This window comes from Lutra lutra, chromosome 1 (assembly GCF_902655055.1).
Source record: "Lutra lutra chromosome 1, mLutLut1.2, whole genome shotgun sequence".
In the NCBI taxonomy this organism is placed as follows: domain Eukaryota; kingdom Metazoa; phylum Chordata; class Mammalia; order Carnivora; family Mustelidae; genus Lutra; species Lutra lutra.
The window spans coordinates 22877114-22902749 of NC_062278.1; the positions used below are offsets into that span (position 1 = coordinate 22877114).

A 25636-nucleotide genomic window follows, 5' to 3' on the forward strand; every position below is an offset into this window, starting at 1 on the left:
TTTAGATTAGGTCATGAGAGTCAGGCCTTCATGATGAAGTTAATGTCTCATAAAAAGATTTTCATAAATGAGATCTCCCCCACACTGCTTTCTCCCTCTTCCCCTCCCCCTTTCCCTCTTTCCCTCTGTCCACCCCTTCTTCTTTCACTGTGTGAATGCATACACCAAGGAAAGGCCATGTGGCATAACCAGAAGGAGGAGCTTCACCAAGAACCCACACATGCTGCCACCCTAATTTCAAACTTCCAGCCTCCAGAACTGTAAGAAATAAATGTTGTTCAAGCCACGGATACTTTGGTAACTCGTTATAGCAGCTTGAACTGACTAAGACATTCTAGAAGCCTCCAGACTAACACAATCCTGCTGGCACGTTTACAACTATGGAATAATAAATTTGTGGATTGTTTTGTTTTGTTTTAAGATTTACTTATTTGTTGGAGAGGGAGAGAGAATCTTAAGCAAACTCCATGCTGAGCACAGAGCCCAGTGTTGGGGGAGAGGGTGGTGCCTGATGCAGGGCTTGATCCCAGGACCCTGGATCAAGACTCGATCCAAAACCAAGAATCAGACACTTAAACAACTGTGCCACCCCGGCGTCCTGGGTTTGCTTTTTAAGATCACCAACTTACTTGGTGCAGCAATAGGAAAGGAATACAACTCAGATAAGTAAGACAAACTGTAACTACAACTGGGTTATTACTAACGCACAACTTACACAACTTACACAAAATAAGTTGTCTTTAGCTTTGTGACTGGACAGGATCTAGGACTGAATGTGGGTAAGCTGCTAGAAGAGTTACTCTAAGACACTGGAGACAAAGAAAACCACGTTTATACTAACAGAACAATTAGGGAAACTGTTGCCTCTGATAAATTGCAAAACAGAAAATAAACTAATGAGTTTATGAATCTCACTAAGAAGATTGTCAGGCAGCATACCGAAAGTGGTATCTATCTTTATTTTCCTCTCAATTATGATAAGATCTTTCATGAGAAAGATGTGCTTACAAGATAGATACTCAAATTTTAAGCAGAATTTGGAGGAATTATTTTTTACCCAAGACTTTTCTTTCATTCCCACATTTAGAGCTGTCACAAGCTTTTCAAAACAATAAATGGTATAAGGATAAATATCAAATTAGTCTATTCTCAGTAAAACATAATCTTGAGGTCAAAAATCACAAGGGTGTCCTTTGTTTTGGCCACACAGAAATTTAAGGAAGTGCCTTATAGACTTTCTTAATTAGACAATAGGCTTTTGAGAATCTTAAGAGCATTATTTTATAGCACTTCATTTTGTAGCCCAACATAGAAAGACCACTGTCTTAAAAAAATTTGAGAGCATAGATTTTGTCTCATACAGGGTTATAATTTGATACATTAAAAAAAATTCACAGGGGTGCCTGGGTGACTCAGTAGGTTAAGCCTCTGCCTTTGGCTCAGGTCATGATCTCAGGGTCCTGGGATCGAGCCCCGCATCAGGCTCTCTGCTCAGTGGGGACAACGGGACTTGGTTTAGACGAAAATAGATTTCTAAATAGTAGATATATTTGGCCAGGTAGCAAGACAAGAAATTTACTCAGCTACAACCACACATCATTTCCTACAGAAAAGGAAGAGTATCTGAGTTATCCTAAGAGCCACTGAGAGCAATGGATTAGGTAACCACTCCCAGGGAGAGTAGAATTGGATCCAAACCAAGGAAAATGCACTATGCTAGAGGCAAGAGGAACTGGTAATGTTTGGTTTTCTGGGTTTCAAAATTTCTGTAGACACATTAATTGTGGAATTCCTCCATTTCCTTCCGCTTTATTTTAAATGGCAATGTCTATGTTATTTTTCTGCTCATGTCTCACAGTTGTCTGTAGGGTTTTCCGGGGACAGTTAAATGGTCTACTCAGCACCTCTATACTGAAAAAGTGCACCCAAGACACAGTACCTGAGGAGTCTTATTGATACCTCAAATTTATTTAGTTGAATAAAGTCTGAAATTTCAGCTCAATTCTCTTAAGCTGATGAAATATGACTGAAAATCTTGGGAAGGGGAGAAGTAAATTTTGCATGTGGAAAAGACGTGAAACACCATAGGACAGAAGGAGGATGTTTCCATATTTATAACATGAATATTGCTCAAATATACCATGCTCTTGTTACACCCCATTATACTCACACATTGACTATGTGTTTATTCACTAGCTGAATATTACTAGTGTGATGATGCAAACAGAGTCTTGGTAAGTACATACACATCAAGACTTCCATTCTAGGGTTTCCTCTTAGAAATCAGTATCCACATGAGTGAACTCAGCAACATCATATGGAGCAAAATAATTGTCAAGCTGAGTCAAGTTAACAGATATGGTCATGAAAAAAATACTATATCATTAATATATGTTTTATATGTTAATATATATCTTAAGCAATTAGGTTTTGGCTTGACTACTTATTCAGCAAAAGATAACTGAAACAGAAGTAGAAGATGACGAAATGGAAAGCTATGCTTTCAACTTTTCAATGACTCCACTTTAACCTATTAGTAAATAAGTTAATGAATTATTAAATAATTGGCTTATTTATGGTTAGTCTCTAGAGAATGTGAAGTAGCTGTCTAATACAACTTATTAGAATCAGTGTTAGAATATGGCAGATATAGAAATAATCATGGCCACCACTTATTGGTATTTTCTGTGGTAGACACTGCATAAAGAGGTTTATTAACATTATCTCCATAAATCCTTACATCAACTCAGAGATGAATATTATCTGCTTTAGAACTAACCACATTTTATAGATGATGAAATCAAGGTTTAAGTTTTTACATAAATTGCTAAAGTTCAGAGCTGGCAATAGGTTTAGAATTGGAATGGGAGCCCAGGTATATTCTAATTCTAATACCTGTGCTCTTATCTGTTTCCTAATATTACTTCAGTGATTTCAGTTCTGTCATTACTGCAACTTTGTGAGACTTTCTTCCCTCATCTTTTCTTCTGGTGAGTAAAGATATGAATCTCTTTGTTTTTGAATTAGTGAAAATTCTGTTTATGCTTTCCAGGGGGTGCTTCCACCAGAATTTTCAGGGGGTCTTCACATGGTCAGACTGGGTGATAAAACTTCCCCAACCCAACCCCCACTGAGAGATCTCTAGTATATGTTCCATCCACTTCTATATGGGGGAACTTTACAGCTTCCTTCTACAACCCTCCACTTTAAAAACGATTCTTCTGAGAATGTTTGTAATGAATGTAATTGCTTTATTCCTCGATGTGATTGGACTAATTTTGGCGATCATTCTTTCTCCTATATGTCTCAGTCTTGCCAGGTCAGTTTTAGACATTGACCATGCTTGTGCTATGGCAGATAAAGGAAGATAAAGAGATCTGCAGGTGAATGTGGAAATTCAAGGTTAAAGAAAAGATGTTGATGTGAACTGAATCATCAAGTTAATCTTTTTCTTTTCCCCCAAATACTAAGATATCTTAATACTAGAAACCTCTGTCTTTATAGACTGCTGGGTTAATAAAATGACAGAATAAATTAAAGTTTGATTAAATTTAATATTATTCTAGTACAATAACAGTTGCCTCCCCCCTGCATCTCCTTCCCCCAAAAAATATACTGTCTGTGGAAGATGAGTTGTTATCCAAGAAAATGAAAATATCCAAATGTATACATTTTATTTTGGAAAACAAATTTATGCCAAGGATAAGAACATATATAAGACACTTCACATAAAACAGAAAACATTATTTATGATTTAAGAACATTCTAACTTGGGTGTTGAAAATTCATTCAGAAAAATTCATTAAATTTAAGAAGAAATTTAATGAATTTTTCTGAATGACCCCATGTATGACATGAATGTTAGAATACATACATTCATTACCTATATTACAAATAAGGAAAATTATAGTAGGTAATGGGTTAGGTTAGAAAGAAATATAAGAAATTCTCTAAAATATTAACAGAGTTACCAGATCCATTTTTATCGTATATCAGAGACTTTGTTTATGCATCTTTCTCATGGTATATTTTGTATTTTTTAATAAAACTGTTCTTTTAATTAAATATAGGGTACTGACAGAACAAGAGCAATATATAAATTCTTTTTTTTTTCATTCTTCACCACCTATTTAATGTTATTTTTATTCTACATATGTATGTACTTTGTGATATTTGTAAGACTTATGTTGAAAATTTTTACCTTGTGAAGATTTGGTATTTGCTTTTTATTCTTCATTTTAAGAATAAGTTGAACTTTACACTGGTTAAAAAAAGGAAAACACCTTATAAAGCATGTGAGGAATGATTAGCTTCTCTTATTTTATATTTCATGAAGTCCTGCAAGAAGATAATCTATATAATAATGAGAAATAAAATTTCAGCATGAACTAGAAGTTTTTACCTTCTAGATTGTCACCCAAAATGTGTCTCCAGTCCACTGGATCTCAAATTTCTGTGTGCATTAGGATTATTAGAAAGACTTGTTAAAACACAAATTCCTTTACCCCCTCCCAGATTCTTCTGATTTAGGAGGTCTGTGATGAGGTCCAGAAACATATTTACTTCTAATGAATTCCCAGGTGCTAATGCTGCTGGTTTAGGGACCACATTTTGAGAACCACTTCTTTTACCTACTGCTTATTATCGAAAGATTGCAACTCAGGGTAAGGCAAAATTACAGAAAGCATTCTTCTTCTTCTTCTTCTTCTTCTTCTTCTTCTTCTTCTTCTTCTTCTTCTTCTTCTTTTTAATATATAGAGATTGGTTTGGAAATTCTTTAAAAATGAAAATACCTAAAAAAAATGAAATATATGTAAGTCATAAGCTCACTCACTATAGAGATGTTATTCAAAATAAACATAAATGCAACACTTTATTAAAGTAAAAGTATCTTTACTATTAATATACAAATGGTGAAGAGTGACAATTTTGATATACTGTAAGCCATACTTTCAATGTCTCTCATAAATACAAAACTTCAACATTTGCAGTATAATTTTTACAGTTTAGACATATATATACAGCATTTCATAGGGACATACCATATTGAAACAGTAAGAAAACTTTGTGGTAGCTAACTTAAGAATATAGGATTTGAATGGACATACACTTTAAAGAAAATACAAGTATGTTTTAATGCATACTGAACACAGCATAGAATTCATACACCAAAAGAAAAAAAATAGTTTTTTAAACTTTATTTGTAAGAAGTTTACATATTCCTAACAGTTTAGAGGCAAAAATGCTAAACCATGAACATTCCTTTAAGAATTGGAACAAATATATTTGCTCTTAAAAGTACCATTTATTGTATATAATGCATATTGTTCTTGAAAAAAATCCTACCTGCAAAATTGAATATTAGGTTCTATGTTAACTATCTCCTCCTCATTTCACTCGCCTTTCTCTTTGCATCAGTAAAATTGGCCTTAGTTTTTATCCAAGCAGTGTTCCTAGTCCCTGGCCCAGCTCATTTCACACTAAAATCCTTCTTATCTACCCCAAATGTAGGAGTTCAGTTTGCCTTTCTTGATTCTCTCAGTTCTTTGTTCCTCTATTCTCATACACCTGGCTGTGATTTGAAATGCTCCAAGTCATTGCATTGTTAATTTTTTCCTAAAGAAGGCTAAAACCAGATGCAACTTTTCATGTGTTATGTGTTTTTGTTTTAGAAAAAAAACAGCAATATCAAATTTATATAACCAATTTTTATATTAATAATTATGAATATACTGTGGCCAAAATCCTAAAAATTATATAAAAAATTAAAGTGGTGGTACCAGCTAAGGTATTTAAGTTATTGATAAAATTCTATAGTGAATAATGAACTATTTTTAAGAATATTAAGTGTGTTATCAAATAAATATTAAGTATTATATATAATATAAAAGTTTGGGAGGGGAGATAATCTATCAGCATTCTCATATAATGTTGTTAAACAGATGCATCTACATGGGTAAATGCAATTTTTAAAAAAGAGAGTAAGGGCATGGAAGGAAATTGTATTTGTTCAGCAAGAACTACATCTAGGCTCTTTTTATAAGTTTCCCATTTACACAGATGATTTTTTTCATCTCAGAACATGATTAAGCCCATGAGTAGAATACTTTCTTGAAAGATTTTCATTTTAGGATGGAAGTACTTCATTTCTTTGACCTTTCATAGTTAAGTTTAGCATACCCTAATACTTCTGTATGCAATTTCAGTGTAAGAGACAATGTAATAACTCTTCAAAGGATTAATACAAAGATTCAAATCTTTCTTCTCTACAGATAAATAATGCAAACAATTCATTTAAAAAAATAGCATTATCTACTCCTAAAATATGTTGAGTAAGCACTCTGGATATGATTGTGAGAAAGAACTCCATGAGCAACTGAAATTGGCCCTGGACATCATACTTCATGAAAACAAACTGTAACTTTAATAAGCAACTGTAATATGCTATTCTCATATTTTTCAAAATTAAGAAATGGAGATTATTTAATTATTTAAATTAAGAAATGGAGATAATTCTTTCTATTACTTCAGGTGTAGATATTTTTATCAGTGGTTATCTTACCATCATAAAAGATGATGTATGATCCCCAAATAAAAGCACAACAGGATAATGTAGACCCAGGTGACACTAAAACAATTTATCCTATCTTAAAATATCATCTGTTGTCATTGTCTCATAAATGGTAGAAATCAATTTTAATAATATCTAGAATATTTATTATCTAGAACAACAATATAGACAAAATGAAATATATTTTATGTGTGCATCAAAAGAATTGTTTTGTCATGAGTGAAAATAAGTTCCATGGTATAATTTATTATATTTAGATTTTGTATTCAAGGTAAAGTAATTTGAATTGAGCTTATTCACTAAATGTAAATAAGACAGTACCATTTAAGTGTCACAGATATGAGCAAAATACATCAATAAAGTTTGCAGGTTTTTTTTCTTTTAATAAAGCAGAATGTCATGCTAATCCAAAGGCACAAATACATCTTAATTATTTAAAATAAGAAGCATAAAATAAAGGTATGATTATAAAGTTACAATTAATTGTTGGTGCTCAAATAAATAATTTGATTAATAAAATCCTTCTATTTATATAAATGTTTAAATCAAAGCCTAAGATTCATGTAAACTTTGCTGGATCAAATAGTCTTTGAAAAATGTTTTTATAGTTATTAATATTAAAAACAAGGGAAAACTAGAGAAACATTACATTAATGTTAGACATTAGCATCAATAGAATGGCAATAAATCAATCCACAAAAATAATGAATTAATTTTTAGGAGTCACAATTCTAAATTCTTTTGAAGAGCATTGTAAAATATGTTGACACATTAATTTGTGCCAGTTTTAGAAACAGAACATTTATCAAAATGCTGATATTACTATTCTTTCTTATATATTATTGAATATAGATTGTCATTGCCTAATTGCACATAATCTATCAAGAAATACCAGTATTTTTAGTGATATTTTTCTTCTTTGTTTAAATTAGCATAGGGTTCTGATAATTTAACCCTACTTATATTCAGTCAACTCTTTTGACATTTTATACTAACATTTAAGAGTACCCTCAGACAGTAAAAATAACATTTTTACAGTTCTATGGCATGTTTAATCTAGAATAAGAATGAAAAATAAGAACAGATTATTTCAGTTCTACTCTTGTTTTACAATTTACTACACACATCTCTTATTTGGAAACTTTTACAGATATAGTAAGTTGGAGCATTCCATTGACATGTTATTATTATTATTATTATTTATTATTATTTTAATCACAGTATTGCCTTGCTCCTGCATGGTACAGATTTCAAGGACTAGAGATAAGGACCACTCAGACAACTGAAGCAGTGCACTTGAAACAGTCTGACTAAAATTAGTTTCAAATTAGCTGCTAACCTCAGATCATTACTCCACATTAGTGGCAAGAAATTTAATAGCATATATATGCATATGTGCGTATATATATATATATATATATATGTATATATATAAAAGAAATATTTAAGTAAATTGCTTTACATGGAAAGTCAAAGAAATGCGAGAGACAGCACTTTCAAATTGAAGAAACACAAAAATATTTGTTCTTTATTATGATTTCTCTGCTCTTGAAGTATAGCACAAATATAATAATAGTAAACATGCTAAACTGGTTTCTCAGTTTTCCTAATTCTTTCACCATTATTAGTTTAAAGCCAGCCCTATCCAGGAAAAAAATAGCATTCATGGCTATTGCTTTATGGACATTTTACTAAGCCTGTGAACTTTGCACAAACAAATTCAAGTACTTTAATTAGTTATAGCACATTGGTACAAAAGGGGAAAAAACAGTCAGATAAAGCAAACAGGTGATCAGACAAACATAACTTAAATAGTAACAGTCAAATCTATCAAAAGACCAGTTGGATAATTTCTACTCAAGTTCCTAGGTAGGCACAGGAATTCTTTTTCTTCAGAATATGCCAGAAAAAAATACTAAGGGGGAGGTTCCTGCACTATAATTCTGTGAATTATGGCAACAACATTGGAGATTTAGTGCACGAACATGCAGATGGACACATTCTGTCCTGCTACTGATTAAAGGTTTGTAAAACTAGTTGGTTGTCTCTCCTTGCCTGACAGTTCTAGCACTTTGTAAATAAAAGTGTTGAGTAGCATTAATATTTCATTGAACATATTCATCAAATTTTCTCTTTAGAGAGACACATTAAGCAGGTTGCTCTGCACTGTTAAAACTCTCCTCCAATGTTCTATTGGTATGCATTCCCCAACCAGTCAATATTTGAGCTGTATTACCACCTGAAAACACTAAAGATTATGAATGTAATGGGGCCTAAAGAAACCTTTGGCTCTCTAGGGTAACAAATAATCTAAAACTTGCTCCCAACTGGTATGTATATTTATAATCATAAATATATTTATTTTACCATACATATGAGGGAAAATCATGTTTTAGTCTTTTACCTCTGGGAGCTTGCATAGCTTGGAAGTTAATAAGTATTGTATTCTGGTATAGGCCCTAACAAGTAACATTAGAAAGTTTGTGTTGAATAGCCAAGGAATTTCTTCAACCAAAGTTGTTTATCAAAATCTTAAAATGACTTCTAGCTACAACATCCAGAAGAAGAACAGATAGTGGCAATTCAGGTGTTTATCACTAATACTTTAATGGCATGTTTAAATGTTATTTTCTTCTTTGTTTAACCACTCAGGATTTTAATTTCCATTAGCTGATTACATTTAATGATTGACCCGTAACACTGGAAAAATGAATATTTAAACAAAGATCATCTAAAACAATGGCCAAAAATGTATCTGAGGATATGGTTTGAAATATTTCAACACTAAGGACTTTTTTTTTGATAAAATTATTTAAAAAGTAAAAGATAATCACATATCTATAAATATATCAAGACAACATTGATATTGTTACCATTTCAATTTACTTTATTTGAAGCTGAGGGCAGAAATCAATATTATTTTCACTTACAATACATTTTCTTGTGTAATCCATTGTGAGTGATTATGGCATATATAAAGAGAGAGATTTACGGAATCTTTCTAATCTAATTTTACACACAACTAGTATTCATTCAAATGGGTGACAATTTTGATCTGGCACTTCAGTCTATCAAAAATTAACATTGAAGTAGCACTGTAACTATAACTTTAAAAGAATTTTCCAAAATTTCTCTCAATTTTTAATATCTGCTATAGATAATGGCTCCTTCAAGCCCAAGTTCCCTGAAATTCTCCTGATAAAAAGTGTACCCTTTATTAACTGTTTTCATCTTAAACTGAAATCCATGTTAATAATCTGTTTGCCCAAGATAGTATGAAAAACATGCAGGGCTTTCTTATACATTTAGCTCACAAAGCTTTTGTTTTCTTTTGTTGATTCTTAAACCCTAATTTGTTGGAGAGGTTGTTGGATGAAATATATAGTCCTAAAGAAACAGAGCACTTTAACTGTATAACAAATTGCAGTATTTCAATCACAGAATCAAATTGATACCCAAGAGTTGGTGCCAGTCAGGTCTCTATATTGAAATTCATAACAAAATAAACAACAACAATAACAACAACAACAAAAGGTAATGGACCATGGGCAGGAATATTTGATCATATGTATATGTGTACAAGCTATTCCAAGCTAGAAGTTTCCCAAGAAATTAAGGTCAATGGAATAGTTTTGGTCATAGGGTCACTGCAATCCAAATGCTCTGTGTAGCATTGTTCAAGCCTTTGTGATCTTGGTGTTATGCTTTGCTGTCGTCTTCTTTTGATTGTATGATGTCATTAGAAACCTTAATTTCTATAGTTTCTGGATTTAAGACTTCTTTTCCATTTTCTTCTTTTAAAGGCAATTTTCTGGAAGGAAATAGAAAAATAATGAACTTCATTTTCTAAGGCAACTTGAGTGGTATTCCTTGATACTAAATTACTGCCTTACAGAAGGCAGTGTCTATAATTATTAGAAAAAAAATTAGATTTGTTAAAGTCATATCAAAATGATAGAAAAATAATTAAATAATCAGATAATATTGTCCTTTGTAAAAATGTGATGTACTGCAGAATGATGAATGAAACAATGTATCTGTAGATTTAAATGCATCAAATCATTCACTATAGGGTAGCTTGGATTTGATAACCAGTTATTGATACAGAAAATAGAATGGTTTGGATTCTAAACAAGACAGCATCTTTATATGTCAACTAGATGAGTTACTAGTACCTAAGTTTTTTCAAATAAAAGTCCTTAAGAGTTGCTGCCATGTTCTGTTACATACTTCAAAAGCTGGGTGAATTAGCTATATTCTTTGGAACTTAATGAAAGTATGCATTTCAGGACTTTTCCACTTTTCTACATTTACTGTAGATGTTTTCTTTAATTAACCTCTTTCACTATTATTTTTTGTTGTTATTTCTGTATCAATTATGAGTACATTTTTTAAGAGTTGTTATCAATTAAAATCTAAAAGGAAAATAAGCTTTCTTTCTTTCTTCCTTTCAGATTTTATTTATTTATTTGAGAGAGCAAGAGCAGGGGAAGGGGAAAAAGAAGAGAGGGAAGCAGACTTCCCACTGAGTGAGGAGCCTGATGCAAGGCTGGATCCCAGGACTCTGGAATCATGACCTGAGCTGAAGGCAGATGCTTAACTGACTGAGCCACCCAGGTACTGCTTTATTTCTTAATGATAGCTTCACAACTCTTACTATGATGACAAGGATGCAAGATATGTTTTTTCTACCAGTTTTGAATTCAATAGTTTATGATTACTCCTTATGTACACAGCTTTGGGGTTAAGATTTCCCCCTCGACAAGATATTTTTTCCACATCAAAAACAAATTCCAGTTTAATTCTGTACTTTAATGTCACCATTTCGTGGGGTAGTGAATGTTACTCTGCCAGTTTCTCCAGAATTTACTTGTAATTTCTTTTCTATTTTTGAATGGGAAGAGCAAGCCATTAAATTCTGAAGATCAAAGCTATTATGTGAAAATTAACCAGTCAAAAGTAAAAGTTTTGGTAAAAGTTACTATGGTAAAAGTTACTATGACCTGTTCCTGGTAATGAAATAGCATCTATTTTGTACCTTATAAGGCATGTTCTTTTATGTGTATTATAAATAATGTCTTCACAGTTCTTCCATTCTTCCATTTGGTAAACTTTGATAAAAAAAGGTAAAACCAATGTGTTACCTCTAAGCAGCAAAATATAGAGAAATATAGAGAAATTTAGAGCTTGGATAAGAGGTTATCATAATGCTTAATATATCTCTTACTCAAAGAATTATAACACTGGAATTAACCAGTGTTTTCAAATATTTATTAGATGATCAATTTTTGCATATATAATTTTCACTACTTCAATTTATGTTAAATTGTTTTTTTTTAATTACAGTTGATTCTATTATTTTTTGTTGACTATTTTCTATAATTGAGGGTTGGAGTAGTTATTGATCATCTTTTTTGTTTTGTTTTATTTTTTGCACAATATTGCCGTGTCATATGTAAAGGCATTTTCTTAGCTAGTTTTTTGTTTGGTCTGGTTTTGTTTGCATTTTTAAGATTATATATATTAAGTTTATATATGCCTACAGGTAGTTTATATATACCTAGTTCTTGGCTAGTTTTCATATATAAATATACACACACACACACACACACACACACCCCTCCTTAGTTCTTGGCTAGTTTACATACACACCAACATCTCATTGTAGGTGTTAATCAATAGATAGAAATTTGCTTTATTTACATTTTAAAAAAGATTTTATTTATTTATTTATTTATTTATTTATTTATTTATTTATTTGACATAGAGAGAGAAATCACAAGTAGACAGGGAAGCAGGCAGAGAGAGAGGGGGAAGCATGCCACCTGCTGAGCAGAGAACCCAGGACCCTGAGATCATGACCTGAGCCAAAGGCAGAGGCTTAACCCACTGAGCCACCCAGGTACCCCAGTTTTATTTATTTATTTGTTTGTTTTATTGTGTAAAATTTTGCTTCATTGAAAAGACTTCTAATTTCTGAAGGGAAAACTACAGAACCCACCAGGTAAAAGCTGCCTCTACCAGAGTAAACTTCCATTTAATAGGTAATAATCTCTAAATGGCATGACCTGAGGATTTATATGGAAAATTTAGCCACAGAGTAGTACTTTGTATTTCTCTAAATAGTAATTATTTCAGCCCCTTGAGAGCATATAGCAGGCATTTCTGAAACAAGTTTTTTTCACTCGTGACAACACTCAACCTTCCATTTAGGATGAGAAGCCTAATCAAATTTCTCTGCAAGTGAGTGTTTGCTGGTAAAGAAAAAAGGATTCTTAAACAAACAAATAACAATAAAATTTAGAAGTAATTTTAGTGAACAGTATTTAAAGAAAAATGTTATAGTCATGGTTTTGTTTGTATTCAATATATTCCATAGAATACCATTTTCACTCCTTAATAATGCCTTTGGCTTTAATCATTTTGACTTTCATGTTGCCTGAATATGATCTTTGCACATGTTCATCATCTTTGCAAATTTAGTTGAAATATCTGCTATGGCTATGATGGAGCTCTGATAGGTATAGAAAGAGGTAAATAATATAATCTTGAATGGAGAGCAAACATCATTTCCTATGTGGACATTAAAATGAAAGACAATTGAACAGTATTTCTTCTTCCAAATGAATATTCTTTCCTTTCAAAGTAGATTGTGTACATATTCACATTATCAATTTTTATTTTAAATTGTGATATTCCTATTCAGAGTAATGACCAATTTCCTAACCTTTTTTATTTCAATAAAAATCACATTTTGAGGGCACCTGGGTGGCTCAGTCAGTTAAGTGTCTTGTTTTCAGCTCAGGTCATGATCCCAAGGTCCTGGGATCAAATTCCACATTGGGTTCCCTACTCAGCAGGGAGCCTGCTGCTACCTCTCCCTCTGTGGCTCTGCCTGTTTGTACTCTCAATCTCTAATAAATAAATAAAATATTTTTTAAAAATCCTATTTTGAAAGTATCACTTTCTTTTTTTAAAAAGATTTATTTTTTAAAGTTTGTTTTGTTTTGTTTTGTTTTGTTTTGTTTGAGAGAAAGAGTGCACAGAGTGAGAGAGCACAAGCAGGGCCAGGGCAGAGGGAGAAGCAGATTCCCCACTGAGCAAGGACCTGAAAGCCAGACTCAATCCCAGGACCCTGGGATCATGACCTGGACCAAAGGCAGACGCTTCACCGCTGAGCCATCCAGGTTCCCCTTATTTATTTATTTTAGAGAGAGAGAGAGAGAGAGAGAGCACATGTGAGTGGGGGGAGAGGGAAAGGGCAAAGGGAAGGGGAGAGAGAGAGAATCTCAAGCAGACTCCCCATTGAGTACAGAGTCTGAGACAGGGCTCAATCTCATAACCCTGAGGTCCTGAGCTAAACTGAAATCAAGACTCAGAGGCTTAACCTTAATTGACTGACTGTGGACCCCAGATGCCCTGAAAGTATCACTTTCTTAAGAGTAAAATAAATGTAAGAAAATCCAATTCTAACATGTGCCATCTTTTTGACATTTTTACATAAAATTATAAATGTATGTTTGAACAGTAGATTTTCTCTGGCATTGATACAAAATTTTCATGTGGAATGTTTCCCTAGAAAATGGTTTTTGATATTCTCATCTATTTTCTCCGAAAAAGAAACACTTTTCTATAAATAATGTTATTTATAAATATATGCTACAAGTAATGATAAGATGTTATTATTTTATAAATATTTACCCCAAGGGACGCCTGGGTGGCTCAGTTGGTTAAGCGGCTGCTTTCGGCTCAGGTCATGATCCCAGAGTCCTGGGATCGAGTCCCACATTGGGCTCCTTGCTCAGCAGGGAGCCTGCTTCTCCCTCTGCCTCTGCCTCTGCCTGCCACTCTATCTGCCTGTGCTCACTCTTGCTCTCTCTCTCTCTCTGACAAATAAATAAATAAAATCTTTAAAAAAAAAATATTTACCCCAAAATAATTAAGCATCTGAAGCTACTTACTCAGGTTCTGTTAGTGGTGTGGTTTCATTTGGCTCATTTACTGGGCTCCCATCCTCATGATTAGTGATTCTTTCATCCTCTGTCCTCATCTCCACTATTGGTTCTTTTGATCCATCTTTCCTAGAAAAATAAACAAACAAAAAAAACTTATTCATGTAATGTAAAAATGGATGCATTATGAAACATAGTTTAGAATCTCCACTTAACCCCACCTCCCCTCACTAAAAACCCAACATGGTCAGATTAAGAATACCACGAAAATTTTTTTCCCATTAAAATTCATCTCACCCAAATAATTTTCACTCAGAAAAAAATAGAAAGGAGAAATTCCATTTATCTAAGATTTTTTTTCATCAAAATTATGTTAATGTTTTGCAGAAGTCCAAATTTTATTTTTTTTTTAGTTTTTTAAAGATTTTATTTATTTATTTGATAGACAGAGATCACAAGTAGGCAGAGAGGCAGGCAGAGAGAGAGAGAGAGGAGGAAGCAGGCTCCCTGCTGAGCAGAAAGCCCGATGAGGGGCTTGATCCCAAGACCCTGAGATCATGACCTGAGCGAAAGCAGAAGCTTTAACCCACTGAACCACTCAGGTGCCCCAAGAAGCCCAAATTTTAAACGTGATCATGCAGTTTACTTTGGGAAATAAATAAAAAATATTATGTTATAGGAAATTATGACATGAAGTAGCTTTTCCCCCAACTAGCCATATGCTTTAGATTTTTTAAATTTGAAACACAACATCAGAAATATTGTTTCTATATTAAAATTTTAAAAAGATAAAATTTATATGTATGAGACGTTTCATTGCTTTAAGTGTTTCTATGAATTATATGAATGATTTTAACTATACTGTGATATTGACTTTACATATTCATGTTTTCAAGAAAATAGTTTACATAAAACAATATTATAACATATATGCATGATGTTTTCATTTGTAATTTCAAATCCTTGTCATCATTATTGGATTTTTAAAATATGAGAATAAGTATAATTTTACATAATTGTGAAATTTTTGTAAAATTAGAAAGTTTACTGCAAAGTTTCATTCCTTAATAAATGAACAAAAAGAAAGAAAAATAAGGAAAGGATTTAGTGATGATAAAGGATAAAGTGAGATATAAGCATTGGGAATGATACCCTCATAATACAGATTATAATTAAGGAGCACATACAAAAAAAAAAAATGTAAGGGAGGGATAGGGGTCCTCACCTACTCAGGTACATAGTCTTACTATACAATCCTGCAACTGTACTCTAACAAATTTCCCAAATGAAATGAAAACTTATGCCCATGTAAAAATCTCCACATTAATGTTTATGGAAGTTTTATTCATAATTGCCCCAAATTGGAACCAAGATGTCCCTCAACAGGTCAATGGATAAATAAACTGTGGTATACCCACACAATTAGATATTATTCAGCAATGAAAAGAAATGAGCCATCAAGCCACAAAAAGACATGGGAGAACTTTAAATGCATATTGCTAAGGAAAATAAGCCAGTCTGAAAAGGCTATGTACTATGTATTTCCAATTACATTGCATTCTGTAAAAAAGCACAGTTATAAAGAAAATAAAAAGATCGATGTTTGCCAGGGGTTCAAGGTGAGGGAAGGAGGTAATGATGGAGCACTGGGCACATTAAATATATTTAGTATTGGAATGATAGATATATGACATTAAAATTAGTTCTTAAAAATCAAGTAAACTAGCAGTACACAACAAAGAAATCAAACAACAAAATCCCAACAATGGCACAGATCTTAAAAATGCTGACTCTGTAGGTCCTTTGCGTACATGCACATCGAAATCTGAAGAATCAGTGTCAGTAGAAATGGAAGAAAATCTAGAACTCTATAATCCAGAATTGGTGGTGAACACCCTTTATACCTCTAAAATGCAAATATTTGTGAGAATTGGCAATTAGGACATGTTCATCAACCTGAATAGGGACTCCAAGGAAGCAAGATCTCTATAGTAGTAAAGATAATTAAAGAGCCCACCACAATTAAATTTTAGTTTGATGATGTTTTGTTTGCTGTTGTTATTCTGCAATTGATTCTTTTAAACAATTCTTCATAATATCAATGCTATTAATGACATAGATGATGATACTGTTTGGAAAAATGTGGCTATTGATGATTCTGAGCAAAAAAGTGATTCAAAAGGTTGGATTTTATGTTTAATTATATTAACAACAGGTGCAGATCTATGGGTGTGGATTAAACAAAACAGAATGCAAAAAAAAAAAAGATGGCAGATTTGGATTTTAATTGTATACTCCTTATTGAAAATAATATGTAAGCAAACCACTTTAAACTGGAAATGATAAAATAGATATTACTAAAAGGAAGTTAAAGTGTTATAAGAGAACATGGTGAGTTCTCTTAAAATCCTTATTTTTGTTTTTAGTAATCTTTTACATTTTTAACTAACTGGTCTATTCATATATTATAGAATTCTTCAAAAAATATATAGAGAAAAGTATACCTCCCTGCCATTTCCTGTTTACAGGATATTTAGTTACCTATCATAAAGACAAGGACATTTTCAAATTGTGTTTTCCAGAGACATTCCTTCTATTCATAAACTAGCATATATGCATACAAATGCAAGGAGTTATTTTTAAACAAATGGTACATACTGACTGAATATAATTTTGCCTTTTCAATGAACACTAGAATATTTAGAGCTGCCTCTTCTTTTTCATGGCACATACTATCCCATCGTATATATGCACCACCATATATTTGGCCAGTGTCCAACCAACAGACATTTAGGTTGTTTCCAATATCTTCTTTTACAATAAATACTACAAGGAGTATTAAATGCATATTTTTTAAAGATTTTATTTATTTATTTGACAGACAGAGATCACAAGTAGGCAGAGAGGCAGGCAGAAAGAGAGAAGGAAGCAGGACCCTGGGATCATGACCTGAGCCGAAAGGAGAGGCTTTAACCCACTAAGCCACCCAGGCGCTCCTGAAATGCATATTTTACTTGCCCTTAGGTGAAAATATCTGAAGCACACTAATAATTTACATGAGTCTAATTCCCATCCTTTATAAATTATATTTAATCATACTTGAAGTGATATCAGAATTATTACTGATATTTTTTGTGGAATTATAAAAAGTGATAAAGCAATATTTTATTTAAATTGTCATAAAAATGTATGCCATGGTTTATGGACAATTCACAATGTATAGACTGGTAAAAACTAGACAAATTCCTGCAGGTTTCTAGAACTGATTATTAGCAAGAAATGACAAGCACAGCAGAATAGTTAAGAGGATATGCCCTGGGACCAAACTAGCTGACTCTCACTAACTCACTGCATAAGCATTTCTGTCCTGTTGCCTGGATAGTAAACCAGAGATGATAATGACACCAAGTTAATTTCTACAGTTTTTAGAATAGTGCCTGACATTAATTAAGCAGGACTTTGATTAAGCAGGACATTGATTAAGCAGGACTTAATCAAAAACTGTCTTCAGTATTCTAGGAGGGCAAGGAGGCAAGGAGGATTTAGTGTTAGGAAATACATTACTAAAACTTGCAACTTAAACAAATTGAGAGAAAACAAAATGAAAATATCTCAAAGCACATAAGAAATAAGTATTTATAAAATTCGTAAGTTTTGAAATAAAAATGGAAAGACTCATATAATTAATGGCATCAAAAGACTCATATAATTAATGGCATCAAAAGTCTAATGGGATAGACTGGGGAAAATATTAGCAACAAATACAACATCAAATAATTAAGGGTCACATTACATTATTAGAAAGTAAGAGAAAAGTTGAATAATTCCATGGACATGTGGTGTAGAATACAAACAAGAAATTCCCAGAAGAGGGGCGCCTGGGTGGCTCGGTGGGTTAAAGCCTCTGCCTTCGGCTCAGGTCATGATCCCAGGGTCCGGGGCTTGAGCCCTGCATGGGGCTCTCTGCTCAGTGGGGAGTCTGCTTCTTCCTCTCCCTCTCCCTCTGCCTGCCTCTCTGCCTACTCGTGAGCTCTGTCAGTCAAATAAATAAAATCTTTAAAAAGAAAAAAAAAAGAAATTCCCAGAAGAAATAAAGTGACCAAAGCAAAATCATAAAACAAATAAGTTCAGAATTTACCTGGATCAGAAAAATGAAAATTTTAAATGGTATCTTTCACTTATTATATTAAGAAATAAAAATAAATTGATAATATTTAATGTTTGAGAAACTATATAGAAATATATATTCTCTGATTTTATTAGGAGTATGAATGAGTATAGCATTTTGTGGGCCATTTGTCAGTATTTTTCAATTTTGATTTACATTCCATGTCTAAGAACATAATGTACATTTACAACAAGATTTATGTAAAAGTTAAATTCAAACCACATATCATACTTTAATACAATAAAATATTGAAAGTTTCACCCAAATTGTCATGAAAGACAAGGATAAATGCATTATGGTATTTGATATTGTGGGATACTAATTTATTCTGTGGATTTTTTTTTCCATCTTTATTCTCTTTGCTTTTTTGTTTTTTTAGAGAGAGGTGGGGAGGGCCAGAGAGAGGAAGGGAGAGAGACAATTTTAAGCAAGCTCCATGCCCAGCACAGAGCCCAACATGGGGCTCTATCTCATGACCTGAGATCATGACCTGACCTGAATTCAAGGATGCTTAACCCACTGACTCACCCAGGTGCTCCTCTGTTTTCTTTTAAGTTTTGGTATCTTCTGTTAAGATCTCTTCAAAGCTCAGAGATTCTTTCTTCAGCCATGTCTAGTCTACTAGTAAGATCATCAGGGGCATTCTTCATTTCTATCAGGATCTTTTTGGTCTCTAGCATTTCTTTTGGATTCTTTTCCAGAATTTCCATTTCTCTGCTATATGGCCCATCCCTTCTTGCATGCTGTCCTACAGTGTTCTCATCATATTTATCATATACTTAAAAAAAATCTTGGTCTGGTAATTCCAACATCCCTGCCTTTTTTTGAATCTGGCCCTGATGCTTATCTTATCTTTTGCCTTGAGTATACCTTATAGTTTTTCTTGATAGTGGGACATGATGTACAGTTTAGAAGGAACTGCTAAGTATAGGCATTTAGTAATGTGGTGGTAAAGTGGGGTGTGGAGAGAGTGCCTTCAATAGTCCTGTCATTAGGCCTCAGTCATTAGTAAGTCTGAGCCCCTGGACTCTAAACTTTACAATTTCTTCTCAGGATCACTCCTCTGAAGTGAGTCAGGATGGCTGGAGTGGACTGGAGTTATGCATTTGCCTTCCCTCATGTGGCAATGGAGGAAGCTGGTTTGTATATCTCTCTGTACATTGAAAAGCCAGTTTTTCACACACACACACACACACGCACATTTCAGCTAGTTACTTTCTATTAGTTTTCAATATTTTATTTCCTTTACAATCTAAGTCTAACCAGGAAAATCTTTTTTTTTACACATAGCATTTATAACAAAAACTACTTATTTATTCATTCATTTGATTGTTTTTTAACTGATATGTGTTTCCCAGCAGAATAAAAGCTAGATGATGGAAGGGACTAGTTTGCTTTTCCTCACAGTTATATCTCTGTGGCTTAGAACAGTGCTTGACTATGTAGGTGTTCAATAAATATTTATTAGCTCAAAATAATGCTTGGGTGAACAAGAGTATAAGCATAGTTTGATAAAGTAGAAATCATTCACCATTTTTATTAGATAAAAGAGAATGCAAGATAAATGTAAGTTTAAATTTATAAGAGTCAAATAATGGAATATTCTAGAACTTTACCTGAAAGGCATTCTGTATGCCACTGACTTTAATTTCTCTTTTCTGGAACTTGATATTCTTTAAACAAAAGTATTCTAACTGTGTAATTAACATATTATATAATAAATCTGCATAGTCTTGTAATTGTGATAACATGAAAGTACTAGTCTAAGCATACTTCCGATCATGTTTAGAGGCCAGTAGAGATCAATCCATCAAATCAGTTATATTCTATTTCCCATTGTGATTTTATATAATATTTTTGAAAAAAATATGTACAATATTTTCCTAATTCAAACAATGAATTTTTGAAAAAGAGTTGAAAAGTATTTTCCCAAAGCAGGGGAAATGATGATGTAAAAAGTTATGATGGATAACAAACACAGAATGAACTCCATGCTTTCATCTTCCCAAGTCTTTAAGGTTAATTAAACCCAGCAGGACCTACAAACCAAAGTGTTGATGGATAAATTACCAATTAATAGAGTGAAATAAAAATAAATGGCAGAACTTGAATATACCTCATTATTTTGCACATAGTCACCAATATCCCTCCAGTTAATTAAGAGAAAAACATGATTTCTCTTTCTTTCACCCCAAAGTCAAATCAATCAACAGTAGTTGACTCTACCTCAGCTATCTCTAGACTCCATACATTTGTATATGGAGTATATTTGTATATTTGTATATGTATATGTATATTTACTACTACTTTGGTCCAAAAGAATATAATTTTTTACCTGGAGTATTTCAAGATCCTCCCACTCACTCTTTCTGATTCTTTCCTCTACACCTACCAACCTTCCAGTAATTCATTTTTCAAAAGTAGCTAAAGTAATCCTTAAACACTTATTGGGAATGCCCTGGTTGCTTAGTCAGTAAGTGTCTGACTTTTGGTTTTGGATCGGGTCATGATCTCAGGTTGTAAGGTCAAGGTCTGGATGGAGTCCTGTGCTCAGTGTGGAGTCTCCTTGGGATTCTTTCTCTCTCCCTCACCCTCTTTCTTCTTCCAGCTCTCTCTCTCTAAAATAAATAAAATCAATATATTAATCTATACATATATATTTTTTCCCTCAATTTGTGAAAAAGAAACTAATATTGAGTTTGGTATATATTTATTTAGTTAATAAAACAATGTAAAAGCATGGCAGGTAATTAAAAAGCAGACTTTGTTCTAATGAGGAAAGTAGGAGATACTGAATTATGAATTGATCCCACTCTATTTGCTATGGCACACATTACTATTCCATTCAAGTGTGAAGTAGAGCCTGATTTCTGTTTGTTCTTTGTCATGTTCTGTGTCCAAAAAGTAAGTAGGTGGCATTTTGATTGTGAAATGAATCTAATGTTTTTTGAAATGAAAGTGTATGTTACCTAATTTAGCATCCCATGAAGTGAAAAATATCCCTTATAAAGAATCCATAAGAAGTAGTCATGGACAAATTGTGTAGTAGGATTTAAATAGGCTTAGAGATATAAACAAAACAAACAAACAAACAAAAAAAAAAACAATGCAGCTTGTAAAGAATAGATTCTCCTATACTGCTAAGCCTAGAAATTAAGGCACGAGGTTCTACATGCCTAAATGTATGTACAGAAAAACAAATAGAAATGACTCAACAATAAAAATAAATGACTTACTGATAAACAAAACACCATGATTGAATCTTAAAACATGACTGAATGAAAGAATTTAGACACAAAAAGAGTAAACATTACAACAATCAATTTCTATCAAGTTCTATAAAGCTAAAAGTTATTTATGATGAAAAAAATCAGGATAGTAGTTCCTTGGTACAGGGGGAGGAATAGGAGTTGTCTGGGTAGAAACATTAGAGAAATTTTAAGGATGATGCTAAGTTTCTGAATTTTGGTAAGGCTTAGGTTATACAGATATGAACATTTGTCAAAACTCATCAAACAGAATATTTTATGCATTTTACTCTATGCAAGTTTTACCTAAAGAAAACATTAACAAATTTTGAACTGTGTAGGGGTTAAGTGTATGGATACCTTTGAAATGCAAAAAGTAAAATAATGGATTGAGGGACAGATAAATATGGGAAAAGAGAAATATAATGAAATATTTTTATAGAATCCAAGTAGTTGATAAATGGTTGTTTACTATAAAATTCTTTTAACTCTTTTGTATGTTTTAGACATGTTACAGAAAGAGTATAGTATTTAAAAAGTAGAGGAAATGTTCTTAATTCTTAAGAATAGTTATTTTTGGTTATAGGTTTAATATACACACATATGTATATGTATACAAACACACATACACATTGTGTGTTTATATTACGTGTGAGTGCGCATGCTCTCCTGTGCCTTCTAACTTTTTTTTCATTGAGCCTATTGTACTTTTGAGATTGGATTAAAATCTAGCAAAACACCACCGAACAAAACAAAAAGTATTTAAACCTCCTAGTTTCCCTTTTACACGAGAAAGGACTTTTCTATAGAATTCAGCTCTATGTATTTTTTTGGAATTCATATTCTAATTGAATGAGATGCCACAGAGAGTGCAAAATTCTAACATATAGTCAGCTTTTGATCAAAATTTGGAAGATTAAGTACAGAATCCATACTAATGTATTGCATAGCTCATACAACATCTCTGTACAACCTTGAAACTTCTATGTAGTGATCTCCTGCACTTGAAGGAATTGCCATAATTTACATTTTTACTCAATTTACCCATTTTTAACTCAGATTACTGCTGGTGTCCTTCTTTTATTCAGTATAAACTGAAAAATGGTAGGAGAAATCATAAATACATTTGTACCACTGTCTGTATTTCTATTTTTTTTCTAATTCTATTTAAATCATAACAGTAATTATTTTTTTGGTGTGGATCCCATTTTTAGATTTATTTCTTAATAGTCTGTTTTCAAAAGCATTTGGCTCTCTAACATGTTATATTTAAGGTCATATAGGCTTAAACTCAGCAAGCAGACAGTACAGTGTCCAAGGGTCTTAGAGCCAAGCTCTTTACTCTGCTCAGAAAAAAAGTCCGCGAAGAAAGTATGCAAGCTTGACTATGGCACTCGTTTAATGTAACGCGCTGCGAATGCTACTTACAGGTAGGCGGCTTTGCCTTCTTCGAGTTCTTTACTTTTCCCACTAGAGCCACTTTTCTTCCCGCACATTCTCCTCGTGATGCACATCAATAACCCACATTGTCTAATAAAGAAGCAGCTGACGTCCGTTACCACAAGGATTAGCAAGAGAGCCGCCACGCCCAGGCCAATGACTGCTCCAAGCCCAAGACCATTAAAAAGGGTATCTTAAAAAATAAAAGAAAATAATTTTACTAAGCTCCAAATGAGAAAAAAAAATAGACAGTTATTTTGAAAATAAATCTTAATGAAAGAGATGGGAAAAAAGTGATAATCACTGGCCCATTTTAATTTCATAATTGTTGGGAACCATTCTCTGGCTTTGAAACAGTATTTTAAGCAACTGACATGTGAATGATTTGCAATATGTTTTCAGACTTCGTTTAGAAAAAGAAAAAAAAAAAATTCTGAAGTAGCTCTCTTTCCAATATCCTTCTTGATTCCCTGAAGGGAAAATAATGAATATTATCACATCCCCAACTGTACTCTATCAGAAAATCACAACCACTAATGGATCATCACATTGTTAAAAGGAAAATATAGTCAAAACTCCTGTAAGAGAAGATTAAGTAAATGTTCTATATGGAATTATCTTAGCTTTAAGTCTTAAACTTGCAAACTATGTGTGCTCTAAGCACTTTGTTTTGACAGAGAACACATTTTAAAAATCTCTATATTTTGAAATATTTTGAAAATCATCACTTTAGAACAAATGGTTTACTTGCATTTTTTTCAGTTAGTATTTTCATAAATCATATTAGAAGAGAGGCAAACTTTTACAGAACTATGATGCTTATGACCTTTCTGAAGCATATCATGGGAAGATAGGGGATGATGGGAGTCATTTTTCCTTGACAGGTGGTTGTAAGAACTCCTGCAAGTAATACAGAAATTATCCATGAAAGGGATGACTGGGAGTAGGATGGAATATGCTGACACGGTAGAAATGGCATAAAGGACAGTGGTAGTGAAAATGAATGAAGTGTTTTATTACTATAGTTGAAGATAAGTGTAGACTACACAGCCACAGCTGTGTTGGCACAAAAATAAGCACCATGGAAAGAGGTTAAACTGGTGATACTGTGTTATCTAGAGGGAAGAAAAAAAATTCTTATAAGACAATTTTAGATTATGACACCTTTAAAAAAATTATTTATTTGACAGAGAGAGAGAGTACACCCAAGCAGGGGGAGTGGCAGGCAGAGGGAAAGGGAAAAGCAGGGTTCCTGCCTAGTGGGAAGCCCCACATGAGGCTCCATTCCAGGATTCTGGAATCATGCCTTGAGCTCAAGGTAGATGTTTAACCCACTGAGCCACCCAGGTGCCCCTATTCAAAATGATTCTTAACCCAATTGGGTTAGCTTTTGCTTACATAACATTATAAAATTATAATCATCTTTTTTAATGATAAAATACATTTATTACTTAGCATCATAATAGCATATTAAGTATGTAAAGTGTGTGTAATACAAGTGACAGGGAGAGATGTAGACTTCATTTGGAAAAAATCACTTCTGATAAAATACATATGCAAAACAAAGTTTTTCTAAGTTATATATATATTTTTTTTAAAGATTTTATTTATTTATTTGACAGAGAGAGATCACAAGTAGGCAGAGAGGCAGGCAGAGAGAGAGGAAGGGAAGCAGGCTTCCTGCTGAGCAGCGAGCCCGACGCGGGACTCGATCCCAGGACCCTGGGATCATGACCTGAGCCGAAGGCAGCGGCTTAACCCACTGAGCCATCCAGGCGCCCCCTAAGTTATATTTTTAGAATTCAGTGTAACATTTGAATAATGAAAAGATTGTGATCTGAAGGAATCAGTATAACTTTTTATTTCAAGTCAACAAGCTGGTGCTGAATGATGACACACCTGTCTGAATCCTAGTTGATTTTTCTACCAAATGACTGAGCCTCACATCTATATTTGTTTTATTTTTATTCCCAGGAAATACATTTTTATTTAAAAAAAAAAAAAAGAATTGGGGCCCCTGGGTGGCTCAGTGGGTTAAGCCGCTGCCTTCGGCTCAGGTCATGATCTCAGGGTCCTGGGATCGAGTCCCGCATTGGGCTCTCTGCTCAGCAGGGAGCCTGCTTCCCTCTCTCTCTCTCTGCCTGCCTCTCCGTCTACTTGTGATCTCTCTCTGTCAAATAAATAAATAAAATCTTTAAAAAAAAAAAAAAAGAATCATTATATCTGTGACATGGTTCCTGGCACTTTGCCAAGGCGA

General features: G+C 33.1%; 1 protein-coding gene across 1 annotated transcript in view; it reads right to left on the minus strand.

The window, feature by feature from the left end:
- Nucleotides 1–4876: 4876 nt before the first annotated feature.
- Nucleotides 4877–25636, minus strand: part of NCAM2 (neural cell adhesion molecule 2) — a 532785-nt gene continuing 512025 nt past the window's right edge. Inside the window, exons 16-18 of the mRNA XM_047721657.1 lie at nucleotides 23368–23572; nucleotides 14533–14652; nucleotides 4877–10382 (exon numbers count right to left, since the gene is read on the minus strand). Coding sequence (XP_047577613.1) covers nucleotides 10271–10382; nucleotides 14533–14652; nucleotides 23368–23572 — 437 coding nt within the window. The 3' untranslated portion in view covers nucleotides 4877–10270. The remainder of the gene's footprint in view (nucleotides 10383–14532; nucleotides 14653–23367; nucleotides 23573–25636) is intronic.